The 19,552-nt window shown below is 59.4% G+C and overlaps 9 protein-coding genes across 9 annotated transcripts; 4 read left to right on the top strand and 5 right to left on the bottom strand.

Moving 5' to 3' along the window:
- Positions 1–65: 65 nt before the first annotated feature.
- On the bottom strand, positions 66–4,046 carry J3D65DRAFT_608230 (uncharacterized protein). Its single transcript, XM_066798558.1, has 3 exons — positions 3,760–4,046; positions 1,142–3,702; positions 66–1,080 (listed from the first exon to the last, which is right to left on the bottom strand). Exons 1-3 carry the CDS (start codon positions 3,832–3,834, stop codon positions 267–269), a joined length of 3,450 nt encoding a protein of 1,149 aa, XP_066659253.1. The 5' UTR covers positions 3,835–4,046; the 3' UTR covers positions 66–266.
- J3D65DRAFT_608235 (uncharacterized protein) lies at positions 4,032–5,047 on the top strand. The gene is made up of 3 exons (XM_066798559.1): positions 4,032–4,321; positions 4,372–4,466; positions 4,513–5,047. The coding sequence occupies exons 1-3, from the start codon at positions 4,054–4,056 to the stop codon at positions 4,627–4,629; spliced, it is 480 nt and encodes a 159-aa protein (XP_066659254.1). The 5' UTR covers positions 4,032–4,053; the 3' UTR covers positions 4,630–5,047.
- Positions 5,048–5,319: 272 nt separating this feature from the next.
- Positions 5,320–6,902, bottom strand: J3D65DRAFT_2262 (synaptic glycoprotein SC2). Its single transcript, XM_066794631.1, has 3 exons — positions 6,410–6,902; positions 6,138–6,353; positions 5,320–6,078 (listed from the first exon to the last, which is right to left on the bottom strand). The coding sequence occupies exons 1-3, from the start codon at positions 6,450–6,452 to the stop codon at positions 5,384–5,386; spliced, it is 954 nt and encodes a 317-aa protein (XP_066659255.1). The 5' UTR covers positions 6,453–6,902; the 3' UTR covers positions 5,320–5,383.
- Positions 6,903–7,525: 623 nt separating this feature from the next.
- J3D65DRAFT_663302 (heme peroxidase) lies at positions 7,526–11,178 on the top strand (the record flags this gene model as incomplete). The annotated part of the gene is made up of 3 exons (XM_066802652.1): positions 7,526–10,236; positions 10,293–10,876; positions 10,982–11,178. 3 exons carry the CDS (start codon positions 7,526–7,528, stop codon positions 11,176–11,178), a joined length of 3,492 nt encoding a protein of 1,163 aa, XP_066659256.1.
- A 468-nt stretch (positions 11,179–11,646) lies between these two features.
- Positions 11,647–12,232, bottom strand: J3D65DRAFT_672807 (uncharacterized protein; the record flags this gene model as incomplete). Its single annotated transcript, XM_066803517.1, has 2 exons — positions 11,647–11,818; positions 11,966–12,232. 2 exons carry the CDS (start codon positions 12,230–12,232, stop codon positions 11,798–11,800), a joined length of 288 nt encoding a protein of 95 aa, XP_066659257.1. The 3' UTR covers positions 11,647–11,797.
- Positions 12,233–12,438: 206 nt separating this feature from the next.
- On the top strand, positions 12,439–15,240 carry J3D65DRAFT_663304 (HbrB-like-domain-containing protein; the record flags this gene model as incomplete). The annotated part of the gene is made up of 1 exon (XM_066802653.1): positions 12,439–15,240. The coding sequence occupies one exon, from the start codon at positions 12,439–12,441 to the stop codon at positions 15,238–15,240; it is 2,802 nt and encodes a 933-aa protein (XP_066659258.1).
- Positions 15,173–15,795, top strand: J3D65DRAFT_608256 (uncharacterized protein). The gene has a single exon (XM_066798560.1). It carries the CDS (start codon positions 15,332–15,334, stop codon positions 15,596–15,598), a length of 267 nt encoding a protein of 88 aa, XP_066659259.1. The 5' UTR covers positions 15,173–15,331; the 3' UTR covers positions 15,599–15,795.
- A 25-nt stretch (positions 15,796–15,820) lies between these two features.
- On the bottom strand, positions 15,821–16,679 carry J3D65DRAFT_2734 (uncharacterized protein). The gene has a single exon (XM_066794985.1). The coding sequence runs from the start codon at positions 16,539–16,541 to the stop codon at positions 15,885–15,887; it is 657 nt and encodes a 218-aa protein (XP_066659260.1). The 5' UTR covers positions 16,542–16,679; the 3' UTR covers positions 15,821–15,884.
- A 138-nt stretch (positions 16,680–16,817) lies between these two features.
- J3D65DRAFT_643289 (ADAM 8 precursor) lies at positions 16,818–19,486 on the bottom strand (the record flags this gene model as incomplete). Its single annotated transcript, XM_066802078.1, has 4 exons — positions 16,818–16,880; positions 16,938–18,047; positions 18,069–18,096; positions 18,162–19,486. The coding sequence occupies 4 exons, from the start codon at positions 19,484–19,486 to the stop codon at positions 16,818–16,820; spliced, it is 2,526 nt and encodes an 841-aa protein (XP_066659261.1).
- Positions 19,487–19,552: the final 66 nt, after the last annotated feature.

The following is a 19,552-nucleotide window of genomic DNA, read 5'->3' on the forward strand; positions in this document are numbered from 1 at the left end:
GCTGATGCCACTGCTTCTGGCCTCCGTGGTCAAGGTATGGACATGTATACATGATGTATATATGCATGCTTCATTTCATTTTTTTGCTTTCTCTTCTTCTTTTGCTTTTTATCTGTAGGAGGGGAAAGGGGGGAATCCTCTAATCCCACATGCACACAGACGACACACATGCATCTTTGTATTCCTCTTTTGCCCCATGCATGTCCTGCCCCACACACGACACATCCCACACCTCACCGCCCACCACCCACCACGGCCCGCCACGCTCAAATGTTCTCGAAATAAAACGTCGGCGCGCCCGGCACCGCCGCCTCGGCGACAGGCGGCAGGCCGTCCCTCTGGCCACCGACCTCGCCATCGCCACCCACGACAGCGCCCGCCTTCTCGCCCTCGCGCACCGCGACAATCTGCACGACCTCGAGCTTCGGCACCGTCTGCTTGAGCGCCGGCACCATGGCCGCCAGCGTCTTCTGCTCGTCGAACGGCAGGCGGCGGTCAAACACGTCGGCGGGCGCCTCGGCGCCGCCGTCGAGCCGGCGCTTGAGGCCCTGGACGAAGGGCATGGCCTTCTTCATGTCGGGCTTGGCGATGTCCTTGGCGAGGGCCTTGACGTCGACGAGGCCCATTTTGTCGAACGAGGCGCGGACGAGCTCGAGGTAGCGGTCCTGCCACGCGGGGAACGACGCCGCGACGAAGATGGACAGGCGCTTGGCGTGCTTGGGGTCGAAGGCCGTGGTTTTGCCCTTGGCGAGCTTCTTGACTTGCTGGCCCTCGGCCGACGTGATGTTGCTGGTGGTTGTGCGCACGTAGTCGCGGGCGGCGGCGAGGGCGGCGTCGGGGGAGGGGACGGTCGGGAACAGCGCGTTTTGCACCGTTGAAGGTTGCTGGAGGACTTCGAGCCACATGTGCTCGGCCCAGTGCGGCGCCAGCGGCGTCAGGAGCAGCGTCTGCAGCTCGATGAAGCGCCGGATGAGCGCGCTGTGCATGCCGATGCCCGACGCCTTGGTCACCTCGCGGTAGAAGTCGCGGGCCGTCGTGAAGTCGTAGAAGCCCGACTTGAGAGCCAGCTTGTAAAAGGTGCTGCAATGCGGCGTCAGTGTCGAGTTCCTGCGTGATTGTCGCGGGGATGGGATGGACTCACTTCTCGTAGTGCTGCTTCGTCTCGAGGACCAGCCCGTTGATCTCGTTCTCAAACATGCGGTCCCACAGCATGTACTCGCCCGAGCGCTGGATCGTGTCGTTGTTCTTGACCTTGCCCGAGTCGCGCGCCGCCTTGTACTCGGCCTCGGTCGAGACGAGCGTCGCCTCGTTGACCATCTCCTCGCACCACTTGCGCAGCTCGTACAGCTTCAGGATGGAGCTGTTGGCCACCGTCTCCTCGAAGTTGGCGTCCTCGATGCCGTCGCCGGCGTCGGCCAGCGCCACGCGCGTCGCGTCGGCGCCAAACTTCTTGACGGCCTCGCCGAGCGTCAGGAAGTTGCCCGTGCTCTTGCTCATCTTTTCGCCGTTCAGCATCAAGTGGCCGTTGACGCGCATGCCCTGGGGCCAGAACTCTTGCGGGAAGAGCGCCGTGTGGATGTAGAGACAGAAGGTCAAGTGGTTCTGGATCAAGTCCTTGCCCGAGACACGCACGTCGAGAGGGTACCAGTACTCAAACTCCCTCTTCATGGCGTCGAGGTCCTCCTTGAGAATGTCCGTCTTGACGTCCTGAGTGCGGCAGAAGAGGTAGTCCCACACCTCGTCCGTCATTTGCTCGGGCGCAATCGCCTTCTTGGAAATACCAGGCGTCTTGCCAAAGATGTCGCCGTGGAGGAAGTGGGCAATCGTGTAGTAGCTCATGTAGACGGTCGAGTCACTCAGCGACTCGACCAACTGCGAAGGGTCCCAGGGCAGCTTCGTTCCCAGACCGTAGGAACGCGAGCAGGCCCATTGCGACAGCCAGCCAAGGGTCATCTTGAAGGCGTGTTGCGCTTCGGGGTAGAATGTGTTCATGCCCTTCTCGAGGTGCTGCATGACAGAGTCGCACCATTCGCCGTCACCGCCATTCTCCGTGGTGCCGTAGTTGAAGAACCACTGGTCAAGGTACGCGGCAACACACTCGTCTCCCGAGCGAGATACGACCTGGCCATCGGGCTCACCGTAGGGGAAGGCCAGACCAGCATCGATGAGCTGCTTGCGGACCAGGGGCTTGGCTTCTTGCACAGACTTTCCAGAGTGCTCGCCAATCACCATGGTGCCCTGGTAGAAGCCCTCCTTGTAGGCCAGGTCCTTGGCCTCGGCAAGGGGCTTCGCATCCTTGGGGGAGTTGATCTTGAGCTGCTCGACAAGGGTCTTGGCGGTGAGGTCGCCGTAGGTGGGAGTCTTGATGATGGGCACAATCTCCAGCTCCGCCCACTCCTTCTTGATGCCGTAGTAGTCGGCCTTCTTGATCAAGTCGAGAGTCGTGGCGTAGTCGTCGGGGCTGTCCGAAGGCACGCAGGTAACGACACCGGTACCCTTGGTGGGCTTGACCGTCTCCATGGGCAGGATCCTGACGCCCTCTTTGTGCACCGACAGCGGCGCGTCGACGCGGGTGCCAACGACGTCGGAGCCCTGGAGGTCGACGACCTTGGGGAAGACGCCCCACTCGGCGAAGATGTTTTGGAACGCCATGTTGCGAGCAGCACGGTCCGAGACGAAGTAGTACTCGTTCTCTCCGGCCTTGAAGATTCCGTACTGGACCTTGGGGCCGACAAAGCAGCAGGTCTGGCCATACATGGTCTCGGGACGAAGAGTAGCGGGGACAAAGTAGACGTTGGCTCCGGCGGGAATCTTGTCACCAATGAGCTCCTTCGCCTTCTCAGGCCACTCGAGCACCTTCATCTTCAGGGCGGTGTACTCCTGGACGGTGACACCCTCGCCAGAGCTCCGGTCGTGGTCGAGACATGCCTGGCCGTCCTTGGGTGAGTAGACGGTGTAGCGCTTGCCAAACTTGATCTTGCCGAGGCCCTTAAGGCGGTTCATTTGCCAGCGGACAAAGGCATCGTAGTAGGGGTTGGCGTCGGTCGTGACCATGGATCTCCGCCAGTCGACACGGGCACCAAACGCCGTCAGGTCCTCCTGGCACTTGGGCGGGAAGTACTGCAGCCAATGCAGCGGGTCGGCAAAGTGGTGAATCTCGTCGAGCGGGATGCCCAGAGCCAGCATGATCTGGAACTGGTACTTTGTCTTGACGCTCTTCGCGGCCGCCTTGCCCTTGGTCGCCTTGAACTTGGTCACGTCGGCCTTGGTCGTCTCCTCCTGCGGCGCAGGCACCTCCTCGGGCTTGCCCGCGTCGGCAATGTCGTCCTCCTTGCAGCCTTCAAAAGTCTTGCCAAACATTTCAATCTCGCGCACCAGCTTGTCGGCGCACGCCTTGATGGGCATGCCGGTGCAGTGGTAGCCCTGCGGGAACAGCGCCCGCTTTCCCTGCATGCGGGCAAAGCCGGTGGCAAACTCAATCTTGCTGGCAGTGAAGCTGTGGCCGGCGTGGAGCACACCGTTCATGTAGGGGTAGGCCATGGTGCCAAAGAACTTGGGCTGCTGGGCGCGCAGGTCGGCGGCGGAGATGGAGCCATAGGGCACCTCGGTGGTGGACGGGGCGTCCTGCTGGAAGACCTTGGTGTCTTGCCAAATCTTTTGGTATTTTTTCTCGGCGGCGATGAGGGTGTCGCGCTTCTCGGTCTGCGCAATGGCTGGTCAGAGGGCAGTGCAATGCAGCGGCAGGGCAGTTGAGCGCACATTTTCAATCTTGAGCGTGTTTTTGGAGCTGTTGCTGGGGTCCAGCGCCGCCATGGTTGCTTGTGCGGCCGACATGATGTGGGTTTGGTCGGACTCGAAGCGCAGACTGCGAACCAAGGGCCGATGCGGACTTGAAGGCCGGAGTTGAGTCACGACCTGGCTCTGGCTTGTGGTGGGCTGTTTTGGCGCGCAGGGAATGAATTGCGGGCGGTGAAGCAAGCGAACCACCTATTCGCCCGCCTGCTCCCCAACCGAGCTTCCCGTCACCCCAGACCAGACAATCCCACCGACACCATGGCCTCGCGCGCCGTCAAGAGCAGCTCGTGGCGGACTTCGCGCTGGCTGCCCAAGTTCCTGCGCAAGCCCGAGCCCGAGCGCCCATACTACAACATCTACAAGAACCCATACCGGGCCAAGCGGCTATGGCCGCCGGACCTGTCCAAGCTCTCGTGGAGGGACCAGGTGCGCTTCGACCGCAAGTACCGCCGGCGGCTCAAGATGGTGTCGTCCTGGCCGGTGTGGAACAGGCGCGTCAAGCTGGCGCAATGGCTCATTCTAGGAAGTAAGAAGCACGCACGAGTGGGGGAGGATGCTGGTATTGATGTTGGACAGGTGTCGGTTTCTACATGGTGTGCATCATTGATTGGAAGACGGAGATGGAGATCAAGGCGGGCGGCCCAGTCTCTGGCTGGTCTCCTTTTCAAGTTGTGAGTCTGCCTCCCCAAAGGCGTGGAGCAAGCTAATGCGTGATAGCCTCACGACTTCTTCTGGGACAACTGGCGCAAGGTCTTTGGCGGTAAGAAGAAGACCTCCAACGTATCGACGCCCGAGAATATCGAGAAGCCCGACGAGAGCCAGCCAGCAGCCTAAGACGCGGATACGACACAAGACATTTACAATGCGTGAAGCCGTACAGTTGATGAAAGATGCAATGAAGATGACCAGACTACCATGGCCACAATGAATGAATGGGGCGAGAGGGTCCAAAGTGGACGTGATTCTTGGTGTGAAGGCGGGCGTCCATGACGGTCAGCCAGTCTCTTGGACTACATCGAGAACCAACAGATCTGGATGTGAGGCCCGGCCAGAGAATGCCGCACTCCGCCTTTTTGAGAACGTTGGGCGTTGAAACTGGCCTTGGAGGTGGAAAAGTACGGCTTGTCCCCGAAGATTTGCAAGCTCGCGCATAGCATCGGTCAAATGAAAAGCCTCTTGTCTCTTCGATACAACCCCATTGTCGTCAATGTCACCCACATGGCGTTTGCGCCGTCACCTTGGAAACGAATCGATGATGTCATTCAACAATGTCGAGCCACTGGTTCCCCATCCCCACAACATTGTGGTACACGGCGCATGTCGTTTTTCGCATTGCATTGCGATCTGCTGCCAGCGCATAGTCAACCGGAGACATTGGCTCACAATGTCCACGTCGCTGTCAATCAGATTGGACGGGTACCCTGTCGCATAGAGCTCGGAACGGGTATCAATGCTCCATAGTCATCCCTTCGTAGCCTCATGTGATACCTAGCCATTGTTCCCTTCAGCCGCCAGCGCAACATCCCTTGCGTTTGGCAGCTCAGCCACACGTCGAGCAAGCCACAGCCAAAGCTTGTCTGGATCATGTCTAGAAGATGCCCGGAAGCATCACAAACTTCTTGCGTCTGTACTCGGCACCAAACTCCTTGCGGTATCTGCGCTCCTTTTTGGCGGCCCACGCGCCCATTTGAGCAGCTGCGACAATGACGAAGACGGCGGTCGAGACGGCTGACGTCTTGCTAATGGCGGCGTTCACGAGCCAGATTGCAACCCAAGAAATGACCTCGAAGAAGTAGTTGGGGCAAGTGACCCACCCGAAGCCAAATCCTCTGGGAATGCCACGCGCGGTTGGGTCGTGCGCGGGCCGCAGACCCTTGAGGATGAGATGGGCATTGAAGTTTCCAAGCTCGCCCACGGTGTAGAGTGCCAGGGCCAGGTAGGTGAACCATGGAGCAGCTTCGGTCTTGGAAGGACCATAGGCAAAGTATGCCAGGTTGAGGCCGGACAGCAGCCAGTAGTGGGCAGAGTTCTTGAAAATGTTGAAGGCGGGCATGGTGGCGCTAGAGAAGCGATGGACGAAGAGGGTCTCGAACTCGCGCTTGGCAAAGTGGAGGACGACGAGGATCAAAGACAGCTTTTGCAAAGCCGTAGGCTCTGGCAATGCCGAGGGGGCCAGTGAGGGCGTGGGGTAGATGTAGTCGCGCAAGTAGTAGACGAGCGGGTGGATGAGGAGCGGGCCTGCATACTCGACGAGGAAAACGGTGCGCCAAGCTATCTGGGGACCTGGGTGATGTGCCTGTCAGCTTACCAAGGTCATGAATGCGGCCGAGGGAGGTCGGTACCAAGGTCCTTGACGGTGATGTTGCTCCTTTGGCGGAGGCCGGTTTCTGAGATGGGGATCTTGGACGAGTTTGGGATGACGGAGCCATCAGAGCCCTTGGCGAGGCGCAGGCGATGGACGGAGAGGCCGGTGGCTGCCGCAAGACGCTTATACAGCTCGGCAGTCGAGTCTGTCAGCGCGGCCGTGGTATCGGGTGGGAGCTTCTTGACGGGCTTGCCTGGGGGCCAAGTGGTCAATTGCAGGCCGGAAATAGAATGGGGGCGGGGACTGTACCACGAGGCTGCACGACAAGAGTGATGGCTTCGGTGGGCGCCATTTTGCGGAAGATGGGGATCGAGGTCGAGGTCGAGGTCGAGGTGGTGGTGAAGGAGGGGAGCTCAACGAAAATGGATGAGGCTCATGGCGGGCGCCCGGGGCAGGGACAGGGAAAGCTCCGTCGGCGAGAGCGACGCCAGACGCCGATCGAACGCGTCCAAGCTCGGCTCGACACGAAGCACATGGTTCCATTTCGACTCGCGACGATAGGTATAGTATTGAATATTGACGAGATAGTGTACATTGGCAGATGCTGCCTGAGGAATCCAATTGGAAGGTGACTCGAGTCGGCCTCGGTAAGGCAGCCTCGCGCAAAACACCAAGGCCGAGGAGGCTGACGAGGGGAGGCACCACCGCAGGCAGTCGACGACATCAGGCAACTCTGGATGCCTTCAGCCCTGTACCTGTACTGTCCTGTAGGCCCTCTCCCCCCTCGTGCTCACCGAACCCCCAAGCCCCCCGGCGCTCACTGCACTCACTACCCGACCGACCAAGCCACGCGGTCAATCGGCCAACGTCTCTCAGCCTGACATGACCGTAATGCGGCACGCTGCAATTGGCCGTGGCCCCTTGCTGCCACCACGCTGACCACTTCAGCCCCGGTAAACCGAACCCTCACGTACCGTCGTAGTCGTCGTCTCTTTTTAAGCCCACATGCCCGCCTCCTCCAGAAATCGAGACATGCCGGCGCGTCTTTGTCCTCTTCCTCTTTGAGATACCCGGGCCCGTTTCTGCTTCTGCCCACCTGCTAGCTTTTGCCCTGCTTCCACTCTACACAGGTCAGTCACTTTCTATTTTTTGTGCTCCCAAATCTATCGGCCCTGCTCCCGGGTGCCCTCCGCGGCTGGGCCGCCCGGGTGCTCCCACTAAACTTAAACCGTGTTTCATCTACTTTGTTACCAACCTCAGCCAACCACTCGCCTATAGCCCTGCTATAGCTTTGCGACCCATTGGCTTGTCTGCACTCTCCCCGCTCTCACCACCTCATCAGCACACTCAAAGAGCAGCCCTCATCATCGCAGCTGCGCTCAATGAGCATTCGGGACTAACTTGGACTCAGTACACTTTTCCGCCATGGCTCCACAATTCTCCTCGGAACCGCAGCAACTTTCCCAGCTTGACAAGACCACCAGAGAGGTTGGCAAGGCCGTGTCCCAGTTGAAAGATCTCATCAGTCATGCTCTAAAACCGTTGCCCACTGGCACTGGAGATGGCACAGACCTCGATTCAAACGACTACCACACGGACGCTGCCGAGGCTGCTGAGGGTGTCGTCACTGATCTCAGCCACATGGGCATCACCGATTTCGAGACACTCTTTGAAGTGCTCAAGGACCAAATCTCCGGAGAAATGGTGGATGACAAGACATATTTCATGGAGAATCTCATCCGGACAGCTGCCAAATTGCCAGATTCGTCGAAATTGGGCACCAAACTAACCGAAGGCTTCCTCACCCAGCTCTGGAATGACCTCGAACACCCTCCACAATCATACCTTGGCCAGGACTTCAAGTATCGCCAGCCTGATGGCTCATACAACAGCCTCAAGCACCCGAAGCTGGGTGCCGCTGGCATGCCTTATGCACGAACCGTCTCGCCCAAGACGGCGCAGCCAGTTGCTCTCCCAGACGCTGGAGTTGTATTTGACAGCGTCATGTCCCGCAAAATTAGCGAAGAGCATCCCAACAAAATTAGCAGCGTTCTCTTCTACCTAGCCTCAATCATCATCCACGACCTGTTCCGCACCGACCACCAAGACTTTAGCAAGTCCAACACATCATCGTATCTCGACCTGTCCCCCCTGTATGGAAGTAACTGGGACGAGCAAAAGATGATGAGAACCTTTCAGGACGGCAAGCTCAAGCCCGACTGCTTTGCCGAGAAGCGTCTCTTGACCTTTCCCCCTGGTGTCGGAGTGCTGCTAATCATGTTCAACCGCTTCCACAACTACGTCGTAGAGCAGCTTGCGTTGATCAACGAGGGCGGAAGGTTCAACAAGCCCGTCGAAGGAAGAACGGGACCGCACGCCCAGACTTGGGAAAAGTATGACGACGACCTCTTCCAGACGGGAAGACTGATTACCTGCGGCCTGTACATCAACATAGTCTTGGAAGACTACGTCCGCACCATTCTGAACCTCCAAAAAACCAACTCCAACTGGGCCCTGAATCCCCGTATGGACATCAAGGGCGTCGAGACGGCTACTGGCAACCAAGTCTCGGCCGAGTTCAACCTAGTATACCGCTGGCACTCGGCCATTTCCGATCGCGACGAGAAGTGGACCGAAGACTTGTGGAAGGAGCTGTTCCCCGATCTTGATCCCAAAAAGGTCGGCATGCATGAGTTCCTTCAAAAGCTCAGCAAGCTGGAGAAGTTGACGCCCGAGGATCCCCTGAAGCGCGACTTTCACCACATCAAGCGCAACGAGGATAGCACGCTCCCTGACGACGAACTCGTCAAGATTATGACGGAAAGTATCGAGGATTGCGCCAACTCGTTTGGAGCCCAGCGTGTGCCGGCCGTCATGCGAGCGATTGAGGTCCTGGGCATCCAGCAGGCTCGGGCGTGGAATGTTGCCACGCTGAATGAGTTGAGAAAGTACTTCAACCTGACGCCCCACCGCACCTTTGAGGACATCAACTCGGACCCTCACGTGGCAGATCAGCTTCGTCGTCTCTACGACCATCCGGACCACGTCGAGATGTACCCTGGCCTCGTGGTCGAGGAGGCCAAACTCCCCATGGCTCCTGGCGCAGGCCTGACGCCGTCATACACCGTCTCCCGTGCTGTTCTCTCCGACGCCGTGGCTCTGGTCCGCGGTGACCGCTTCTACACCACCGACTACCATCCAAAGCAGCTCACCAACTGGGGCTACGCATTGGTCGACTCTGATAAAGCAATCGACCACGGAGCAGTCATGTTCAAGCTCTTCCTGCGCGCATTCCCAAACCACTTTGAACCCAACTCCGTCTACGCACACTACCCCATGACGGTGCCCTCGGAAATGGAGCGGTGTCTCAAGGATCTCGGCACGGCGCATAAGTACAGCTTCAAGAGACCCGAACCGATTGGCATGCCCAACCTCATCTTCACGTACAAGGCTGCCGAGCAGGTCCTCACCGACAAGGAGGCATTCCATGTCACATGGGGACCCGCCATGGAGTTCCTCATGGGCAAGCCGGCCAAGAACTTCATGCTTGCCGGCGACGGGTACGAGAACCTCGAGTCGCGCAAGACCATGTCCAAGGCGCTCTACGTCAGCGACTGGGTGAAGGAAGTCAAGGCGTACTACCTGCAAAAGAGCAGCGAGATCCTCAAGGAAAAGGCGTACAAGCTGGGCGACTCGCTCAACCAAGTCGACATTGTGCGCGACGTCGGCAACATCGTACACGTCCACTTTGCCGCCGACCTGTTTTCTCTGCCCCTCAAGACCAAGGAGCACCCGCACGGCATCTTCACCGAGCACGAGCTATACCTCATCCTGGCGGGCGTCTTCACCGTCGTCTTCTTCGACCTCGACCCCGGCTCGTCGTTTCCCCTTCGCGAGAAGGCGCACGATGCAACGCAAAAGCTCGGCCAGCTGATGACGCTCAAGGTGAAGGAAATCAAGGCGGGCGGTGGCATCCTGTCGTCTGCCATGGCGCTGCTCTTCCCTCCTCACAACAAGAGCCCACTGTCGTCCTACGGCACGCACATGATCCAGCGACTGCTGGCAGCCCACCCAGACATGAGTGCCGAAGAGCTGACCTTTGGCGAGCTGCTCGGGACGGCAGGCGGCATGGCACCGTGAGTCAACTCCATCCCCCAAAACGTCTACCCCTCAATACTAAAAACCCTTACAGAAACCAAGGCCAACTCTTCGCGCAGACGCTCGAGTTCTTCCTCCACACCCCCGAAGGCCAGAAGCACCTGCCAGCCATGCGCGCCCTCGCCAACGCCCCGGACGACGACGACGACGCCTTCGACACGCTGATGCACTACTTCCTCGAAGGGTCGCGGCTGGGCGGCGAGACGGGCGTCTTCCGGTACGCCACGCGCGCCGTGCAGCTCGCCGACGGGCCGCGCGCGCTCTCGCTGCACGCCGGCGACAAAATCATGGTGCACCTGCGCGCCGTGTCGCGCGACTCCTCCATCTTCCCGGAGCCCGACACCGTGCGCGTCGACCGCCCGCTCGACGCCTACATCCACCTGGGCGCCGGCCCGCACCGCTGCCTGGGGCTGCCCATGACGCGCGTGGCGCTGACGGCGCTGCTCAAGACGGTGCTGCGCGAGTGCGGCGCGGGGCTGCGGCCGGCGGCCGGGCTGCAGGGCCGCGTGCGCAAGGTCGAGACGGTGTTGGATCCGTCCGGGACGCTGGAGAGGCCGGAGGTTAGGTATCATAAGTACCTGACGGAGATGAACGATTCTTTCTTTCCGTTTCCGACGGGTATGTTGTCACTTACCCCACCCCCTGAAAAAAAAATGCTTCCCCTGAATTCAACCACCCCCGGTCGTGGATGCGTGCAGTTTGCTGACTCGTTCCCGCACGCAGCGATGAAAATCAACTGGGACGACCACGACGCGCCGGCGTCGTCTTCCCTCAACGGCAACGGCAACGGCAACGGCGTCACGCACACCAACGGCTCCAGCTCCTCCACCTCGACTGATGCCGTCGACAACCAATACCCAGAAACGACGTCGACGTCTCCTTCGCACTTGATCGGCGAGAGGGACCCGCTGAACGGCTGAGCCGCTGCCTGGCTCTTCGCCGTCGTCACGGGCGGTTGGTTGGATGAGTGATTACTTAGCGGCGGATAGGCGGATTTCACTGATTCTGCTCCTTCTTCGTTACTCTGCTGCGTTGGTGCGTCGAGGCGTTCGGGCGTCGCTTTGTTGTGTTGTCTGGATGGGCTGGTATGTCTTTTGTTGTTCATCATGGTGCTCGGGTGGGTAGCTACTACGCATGTATGCAGGTATTTGGGGATAGGCATGTAGTGGTGGCATGAGAAGTAACTTTTTCTGACTTCTCTCTCTCTCTCTTTTTCTGGTGACGCGTCTGTCTTTCAATGGCGCCTGTGAGGTGCGAGTGTCGTGGGCGGGTGGCTGCATATTTGCGTATGGGCGTGGTATATGGGTACCTCTTTTGTTGTGGTCATGAAAGTCATGAAAGTAGTGTGGTTTATGGCATACGGTGATAAAAAAGGGAGGGGACGTTTTGTACACTTGAGTAGCAACTGCTAGGAAGTATTTTAATGACCTTGGGCTAGACTAGAGTTGTGCATGCCAGAGAGCTTGTACCTAGGTGCCAGGTAGGTTGGAGGAGAGCGTGATGTAGGATCTGGCGTAGCACGGCCTGGTTCGGATGGCTCTAGCCGATAGTGTAGGCACGCTGAGGAAGGGATATATTTGGGTGCAATGAAAATGGTGTTTTGTTCCTTCTTCCCCAACTGATTTGGCCGGGTTGTTCGTCCTTGGGGTTTGGTGGCCGGCAGTTGACCGTAGACAGCTCTCCCAGTGCTCAGTCATCGTCGTCGACGTTTTCCTCGCCGTAATTTGCCTCGAGAGCGGCATCGTTGACGTCGTCGCCGGCGCTCTTCTTGTCCTCTTCCATCTTCTGCGTCACGTAGGCATTGACGTCGGCCTGGAGCTCGGACACTCTGTTGCGGAGGGCGGCCAGGTAGGCCGTCTTTTCGTCGGTCGACGGGTCGGACGAGACGGTTGGAAGGTCGCGCGAAAAGGTCTTGGGGGCGGCGTCGTTGGGCGAGGTGTAGGTCGCCGTCAGGGCGTGGGTAGAGTCGGCCATGGTGGATTGTGGGGGAAACGTGGGCGAGGACGAGTTTTGTGACTGAGAGGTGGTGACAAGGTCCCTGGCGTGGAGCCCGAGGCGGGGATCGACCAGGTCAGCCCTACGACGCGAAGACAGCGACAACCAAACCTCGTCTCGTCTCGTCTCAGGCCGACCCGACGTCCAACTCCTCCACCACCTCTTCACTACCATGGACTGATACAATGGCCACCTCGTCGCCCCGGTCGCAGCTGGCGTCGCCGCCGCCGCAGCCGCCGCCATCCTCCCGCCCCCACGGCCCTCCATCTGTGCCTACGGCTGGCCACGCATACTACGACGGCGACTCTTCCGATTCGGATGCCTCGCGCAGGACCGTCTCCGTCGTCCGCCAACAACCACAACCCCCTCCTCTCCACCACTACCACTCGACCGCCACCGTCGCGCCCTCCCTCTCCGACCATCCCAATCTCAATCCCGCCCGCGACAGGCCGCCCTCGCACTTGGGTCACCGACCCCGCCAGCACTCGCAGGGCTTCTTCGAGCCCTCTCTGCCCACGGCCTCGTCGTCCAATGTCTCCAACATGTCCAACCTCACCGCCTCGCAAATCGCCGCGCAGGCTGCCATGCACGCGCAATCCCACGACACTCAACACCACCGCAAGCGCTCTACCACCGTCCCCGAACCTGCCTCCCCCGCAAACGCCCCTCCCGCCAGGCGAAAGCCCTCGTCGCCCGGGCCTACCGTGCCACTGCTGAGTGTGGGCGCGGGCTCGGTCCAACATCAAAATGGTCTGCCTGGATCACAACAGGGCGCCGCCACGGCCGCCGCGAGCATGGTGTTTCCAAAGAGCCCGCTTGCCTCGCCCGCCGTGGGCCCGTTTGCAAGCTCGCGCCCCATGTCCCCGGCCGTCATAGGCGATTTCAAGCCCGTCAAGGAGAAATCCAAGATGAAGCTCTTTTCCAAGCCCAAGAGCATCGGCATCTCCAAGGACAAGGAAAAGGAAGACAAGGACAAAAAGGCGCCGACTCTGCCCTCCCCAAATCGGCCGGGCATGTACAGCTCCCCCTCGCTGAGCAAGCTGGTGAACCAGTCTACGACCAGCCTTGTGGACCCCAGTCTCTCTGCTGCCTCGCTCTACTCTACCGCCAACGCGTCGACGTCCACGCTGGTTCCCGGGGACAAGGCGACGGAGAAGGAAAAGGAAAAGCACCGCCATCACTTCTTGTCGCGGCAGAAGCACAAGCTCAAGGATGACCATCACCACCTTCCGCTGTCCTCTGCCAGCAGCAATTCCAAGCCAACGGACCCCAACGCTCCACAGCCGCTGTACAACTTTGCTGCGCCAAATTCTCCTGGCCACTCGACTTCTTTTGCCCAGTCCATGACCGGGCTTGACCTCAGACATGGTGGTCGCGGGCTGCGCCAGAAGAAAAAGGAAGAAAAGGAGGCCAAATCGCATGCCACTTCAACCGAAACCATGGAGACGACGTATCGAAGAGGAGATGCTTCGATTGAGATTGATCGCACGGATTGGCCCAGCGCAACGGCGTTGAGCACTTCGGTGCCATCCCAGGGGCTCTTGTCTGCAGGACTTGCTCTCGACACTCCCCTGACCTCGGTGGCCAATTTGGGCTCGATCTTTGGGCTTCCTGGAATGACCCCTGACGATGCGTGGCCACTGATAAAGGCGCGCGTGCTGCTCATATTCGAGGGCGAAGATCCTCGGCCTCCGATTGAGGACTTTAACGCGTTGGTGTCGATACACCTCAGACGTTGCATCCAGCGTCAGGCCCCCATCATCATTATTGAGGATTTGGCGGAGCTATTGCAGACTGGCTTTGGATCGCTTGACCAGACTCTGCGACACGTGCCGGATGATCGCCTTGTCCCGCGTCTGGTCGACATGTGGACCGTGGTGCTCTGCACCATTTTGCCGTTCATGCAGGCTGTATTCCTCCCGTTGGATATGGAGTTCAAAGGCAGGGGCATCATGAATCCCAAGGAGGCCGCTGGCTTCTGGGGGGCATCCCTACCAAACAGGAGTCGCGCAGACTCGGACGAGGGTCTTTCAAGATGCAAATCGATCCCGACAGTGGGCGAGGAGCTCGATGTCCGCCGACTGACGCTCCTTGCCTTTCGCGACACGGTCATTCTTCCTCGCAATGAAGCTCTCATGGCCATATTCTCTCGTCTCTCGCTCGAAAACATCAACGTCGGTCTGGCCGACTCGCAATCGTCGTCCGACGCGCCGTCCTTCTCCCACGCCTCGCCCGGGCCCCAGCGACCCGGCACCTCGACGTCGCTAGGCGACAGCGGCTGGCCCAACTCGACATCACACAGCCACAACTCGGCGTCCAACATTCTCGAATCGACCTCGTCGTCCTACTCGCAAACGTTCAGCTCCAACTCGCGGTCGCGCGCCACGTCCAACACGTCGGCCGGATCTTTTCACAGTCTCCCGTCGACGGTGCACCACCACGGCCACGTGCGGGCGCGCTCCAACCCACACAACACGTACACGCCCAGCCACCACTACGGCGGCGGCGGCAGCAGCTACGCCAGCTTCCAGCAACAACAACAGCAACAACATCAAGCCCACCACCACCAACAACCCCCACGAGCCGCCACACCCGCAACAGCAACAACGACAGCAACATCATCCTCCTCCTCCACCGCGCCGCCGGCGCGCCACCCTCCCCCGATGGACACAGCCAAGGTCATGGAGACGGTCGCGCGCATGCTGCAGTGCGTCAGCATCGTCATCAGCCTGCGCTCCGGCGACGAGGCGCAGGCCCTCATGGAGCGCCTCGCGGCCGAGCTCAAGTACAACTGGTTCGGGCGCGGCCGCACGGGCCGCAATCGCCGCGGGTTCGTGGGGAGGAAGGGGACGAATGCTGCTGCTGGCGCTGGTGCTGGTGCTGGCTCGGCAGTGGGCGTTGTGGGGTTCGGTGCGCTGGGGGGCGGGGGGCCGCATGCGCTGCCGCTGCCGCTGCCGCCGGGGGTGAGGGCTGGGGAGGGGGTGTAGGTAGGTTGGAGGCGATGGCGTTTTGAGGACGTTGCGTTGTGTTGTTGTGTTGCGTCGTTAGACGAGACGGAATGAGTCGAGTCGAGTCGAGATGAGATACCCCTGTAACTGTTTCTGCCCTTTCTTTCTTTCCTTTCTTTCTCTCCTTCCTTTCCCCTTTTTTCGTCGCTGCTTGGGTTTTCCCATTGCGGCATCTGCTTATTTACTGGTATGGTATGCTATGGTGGCGCTGGTAGCGCGGATTAAAATATATGGCTTTTTTTTTGTTTTCGTTTATTTGGGCAGTTTGATGATGTCTCGGGCTGCTTGTGCTTCTTCCTCTACTTCTTTTGTGGTGAGCTGGGCGACTATGGGGTAGCAACGGATGTGACCGTAGCGCCATGTCTGCACTAAAAGCAGCAAACTAAGGCAAAATGAATGACAGTGATGACGAAGATGCCAGCTGGCTACAAGGCGCTCGCGTTGACTTACTTGGTGGAGATAGATGCTCGCTCTGTGGGAGTCGAAACGGGGGAAAAAGTGAAGTAGAATGGGACGAGAAGAGAAGAGAAGAGGTGGGCGGGCGGGCGGGCGGGGTGATGACGGACGGACGACGGCATGAACGAGCTCTCCAGAGAGCTGTGGGTACACAGCTGGCTGGCTGGCTACCTATGTAGCTGGGTGGGGGTGGCTCTGAATAATGTGCCTGACGTGTATAATTCGTGCCTGCTCGGCGAAAATGCTGCTACTACTACTACTACTACTACTACTACTACTGCTACTACTACTACTACCAACACCACCACCGCCGCCGCCGCCGCTGCCAGTTGTACAAGATATCCACACACAACTTGATTCACATCACATGCAATCGTGGAAAGACGATAGGATAGGTAAGTTAGAAAGTTATATGTATAATTATATATATCAGATAGAAGCGACGTAGATGAAGCTAGATATTTAAGGGCTAGGGGAGGGGTTAGATGAGTGGTAAGTGGTAAGGAATAAGGAATAAGTGATGTATTAAGATGAGGTATAGAGAGGTAGGTAAAGTATGTAGGTAGGTGTGTAGAAAGATAGACAGGCGCGAAAGAGAAAAGGGAAAATGCAGACCAGCCGTAGCCATGGCCATAGCTATGACAGTAACAGCTAGTACAAATAACAAATCGATGCTTCGGAGAAGGTTGAAGAAGAGGAAAGGAAGGAAAGAAGGAAAGGACAAAGAAGTGATGATGAGATGCATATGCAAAAAGAGACTGAGAAAGTGAGAACCTCCCTTCTCCCAATGGGTCCATCCATCCATGCATCATCCATCCATGCATGCTGTGCTACTGCTACGTAAACCGTCCCGGCACCGCCGTTAACAACCAACGTGCGTGCGTGCCATGCGTCTCTCCTTTCCTCTCCTGCTATCTGCCATTCACTCCACGCTCCGCAACCCCCATCCATCTCTCTCTCTCTCTCTCTCTCTCTCTCTCTCTATGCAACTTCCAGCTATGCAGCAAAACCCAAATCCAACACCAAAACGAACCAAAAGAAGAAAACTTTTCCCCAACCCACATGGCGCATGCGCGCTTGCCCGCATCACGAATACCTCATCACGCATACCGCATACTGCTGTACGCGGGCGGCACATGCATGGGCACAGGCGGCGGCGGCGGCTGCGCAGGCGCGCCACTATGCCAGCTGCCCGTGTAGCTGTTGGTGCCGGCCGAGACGCTGCCGCGGTCAGTGGCAAAGGGGCGCTGGCTGTCGGGCGTGTGGCGGCCGGCAGCGCTGTTTGGAGCCCAGGGCATGGGGCTGCGCGGCATGTGCGGGGGAGGAAAGGGGGCGGCGCCAGGAGGAGCGCCGTGGGCATGAGGCGGGATGCCAGGGCCAGGGCCAGGGCCCATGGCCATGCCCGGCGGCGGAGGCTGCGGGATCCAGGGCGGCGCCGTCTTCGCGCGGCGGTTGGCGGAGCGGCGGCGCACGCGGCGCGAGATGCAGCCGAAGATGGAGAGAAGCAGGAGCGCGCCAATGGCCACGCAGACGCCGATGACGATGCCCTTGTGGTCCTGGATCCAGGAGCCGATTTCCTTGGCCGTCGACGAGCCCGCGCAGCGCCCGTTGCGGCAGTGCCCGCCGCCGCCGCACTCGGTGCCGTCGAGGAAGTTCTGCTGCAGGTTGTAACACACGTTGGCGCCGAACTCCGGGCTGGCGCAGCTGATCTGGCACGTTTGGTGGTTGCAGGCGTACGTGTCATTGGTGCCCTGCGTGTATGCTCCCAGCGCCGTCTTGCACTGCTGGTCTCTGCTCGTGCACTGCCCGCTGGAGCACTTGAGGCCGTCGCCACATTTTGTGCCGTCCTCGGCATTCGAGTCGACGGGGCAGTAGGCCGAGTCGCCGGTGCAGACCTCCTGAGGATCACACTGCCCGGTCGATGCGCGGCAAACGGTACCGTTCGAGGCAAACTGGCAACCTCGGCAGCAGTCTTCGTTCGAGTCGTCGCACACGGCACCGCTCTTGAATTTGCACGTGGTGGCATCGCAGCAAGGGTTGTTGGCGCAGCCATCAGTGCCGCCACAGTCGCAGTCTTCGCCTTCTTCGACGATGCCGTTGCCGCACTGTTGGCCAGAAATCAAGGTGACGCCCCTGTTGTTGGTGAAGCAGCTCGTCTTGACGCTGTTCCGGCCCATGGCACTGCAGATGTTTCCAATGGAGCAGGGGCTGAACTTGGTAATGCCTCGCGCAGTGGACGGATTCATAATGTACTGCTCGCCAGCATCGCAAGTGTCCGAGCTGAGCGGACAGCATTGCTGCGAGTTGACAACGCCGCTGTCTGAACAGGTCTGGCTGGTGCAGTCGTGGACAGCACCGAACGTGTGCCCGGTTTCGTGACTGGGATGTTATAAGCTTCTTTGAGTTTGACTCAAGGTTGGGCTTGGCTGGGAAGCTTGACTTACGCAACGACCTGCCATTCGGTATTGGTCCGCGCGACAACGTTTGCGCTCGCAACCGTCTCCCCGGAACTGGAACCGGAAGAGCCACCACTTCCCGTGGACGAGTTTCCTCCACTTTCCACACCTTGCACGCACGCCTGGCCCAGCCAGGCTAGACCGACGGCCTGGCCCGTGTTGCACGTGGTTAGCAGAGTCCAATGCGAGTTGGTGTCCGGCCGGTTGCCCCTCCAATCGGAAAACATGTTGAGGCGGTCCTGGATGGTAATGCTGTCGGCACATGCTTGATTCCACATGGTCGCCTGCTGAGGCGTTCCCGGGCAGTTTGCATCGCTGACGGTCAAGTTGCGCAGGCCGAGCGTGATGTTGAACGTCGTCTCGTACAAGTCAGAAGCCGAGTTGATGACGCTAATGACGTTTTGACGCGCGGTTTCGGACGAGTTGAAGGATCCAGTGTAGGTGCAGTCCGTGGCAACGCCAACAAGAGCGACCTTTCGGGAGGTCGGACAGCCAGACGTCTGACCAATGCTCGAAACGAGATTGACACCGGCGCTGTTTCCGCCAGGCTGAGTGTCAATCTGACGTTTAGAAAACAAGTTTGTCATGGAGTCAGCGCCCCAGAAGCCTTCCTCGCGCTTGAGCAGGGGAGCCAGGACGGCGTGATTCGGGTCGGTGTTGAAAGACAGCGCGTCGGCCTGGCAGGCAAAGTGGTCATCGAGGCCTCGCTTCCTCAGCTCGTCGTGGCCGTAGTGATAGGGGGTGGCAGAAATGTCCGAGTCGCGCCAGACGACCATGAACTCGTCGTCGGCATCTTCCAGCGCCGGGTCCATGGCATGTTTTGTCTGCGTGTAGCTGGAGCTCATCTGCACGTGGTGGTGGTCGTAGTCGATGGCAAAGACACCCTCAAAGAGCGGCCGCACGCCATCTCTGCGAACCGAGATGCGAGCCCATCCTCTTTCGTGCCAAGTGGTCGACTCTTCGTTCCTGACCCATGTGCGTCCCTTGTAGACCTTGTGGTCCAGGCGGTCAATGGCCTCTCTGCGGGTGACCTGGCCGTCGGGGCCAAGGTACTCGACGGTGGCGTCGTCGGCGAGAATGTCGTGGTTGGGTTCCAAGGCCAGGCGCACGAGCTCGGCGCCATTGCGCAAGTCAAAGGACAGGTCAAAGTGCGAGAGGGCGGTGACGCGGTGGTTATAGGTGTGGAAGCTGGGGTTGCGGAGGACCTCGAGGGCGTTGAGTGGGTTTCGGGCGAATGAGCTTGCGTGGCCCAGTGTGGGGAGGGCGGCGACGACGACGCAAGCAGTCGAGGCCGCAGCGCGGAGGAGGCGCATGGCGGCGGAGATCGTCGACCGGGGTGCTGAGAGAGGAGGACGAGGGATCGGTCGACTCGAGCTGCA

The sequence above is a fragment of the Phyllosticta citribraziliensis genome (genome assembly GCF_038025025.1).
Source record: "Phyllosticta citribraziliensis strain CPC 17464 chromosome Unknown J3D65scaffold_1, whole genome shotgun sequence".
In the NCBI taxonomy this organism is placed as follows: domain Eukaryota; kingdom Fungi; phylum Ascomycota; class Dothideomycetes; order Botryosphaeriales; family Phyllostictaceae; genus Phyllosticta; species Phyllosticta citribraziliensis.

Excerpts from the sequence above, each read along its gene's own strand:
- J3D65DRAFT_2262 (XM_066794631.1), bottom strand. The coding sequence starts at position 6,452 with ATGGCGCCCACCGAAGCCATCACTCTTGTCGTGCAGCCTCGTG. Across the intron at positions 6,354-6,409 it reads TCTTGTCGTGCAGCCTCGTG|GCAAGCCCGTCAAGAAGCTC; the intron begins GTACAGTCCCCG and ends CTTGGCCCCCAG. Across the intron at positions 6,079-6,137 it reads CATCACCGTCAAGGACCTTG|GTCCCCAGATAGCTTGGCGC; the intron begins GTACCGACCTCC and ends CACATCACCCAG.
- J3D65DRAFT_608256 (XM_066798560.1), top strand. The coding sequence starts at position 15,332 with ATGAGATACCCCTGTAACTGTTTCTGCCCTTTCTTTCTTTCCTTTCTT.
- J3D65DRAFT_608230 (XM_066798558.1), bottom strand. The coding sequence starts at position 3,834 with ATGTCGGCCGCACAAGCAACCATGGCGGCGCTGGACCCCAGCAACAGC. Across the intron at positions 3,703-3,759 it reads ACACGCTCAAGATTGAAAAT|ACCGAGAAGCGCGACACCCT; the intron begins GTGCGCTCAACT and ends GCCATTGCGCAG. Across the intron at positions 1,081-1,141 it reads ACGAAGCAGCACTACGAGAA|CACCTTTTACAAGCTGGCTC; the intron begins GTGAGTCCATCC and ends GCCGCATTGCAG.
- J3D65DRAFT_608235 (XM_066798559.1), top strand. The coding sequence starts at position 4,054 with ATGGCCTCGCGCGCCGTCAAGAGCAGCTCGTGGCGGACTTCGCGCTGG. Across the intron at positions 4,322-4,371 it reads GCAATGGCTCATTCTAGGAA|GTGTCGGTTTCTACATGGTG; the intron begins GTAAGAAGCACG and ends GATGTTGGACAG. Across the intron at positions 4,467-4,512 it reads GCTGGTCTCCTTTTCAAGTT|CCTCACGACTTCTTCTGGGA; the intron begins GTGAGTCTGCCT and ends AATGCGTGATAG.
- J3D65DRAFT_2734 (XM_066794985.1), bottom strand. The coding sequence starts at position 16,541 with ATGCATGGATGGATGATGCATGGATGGATGGACCCATTGGGAGAAGGG.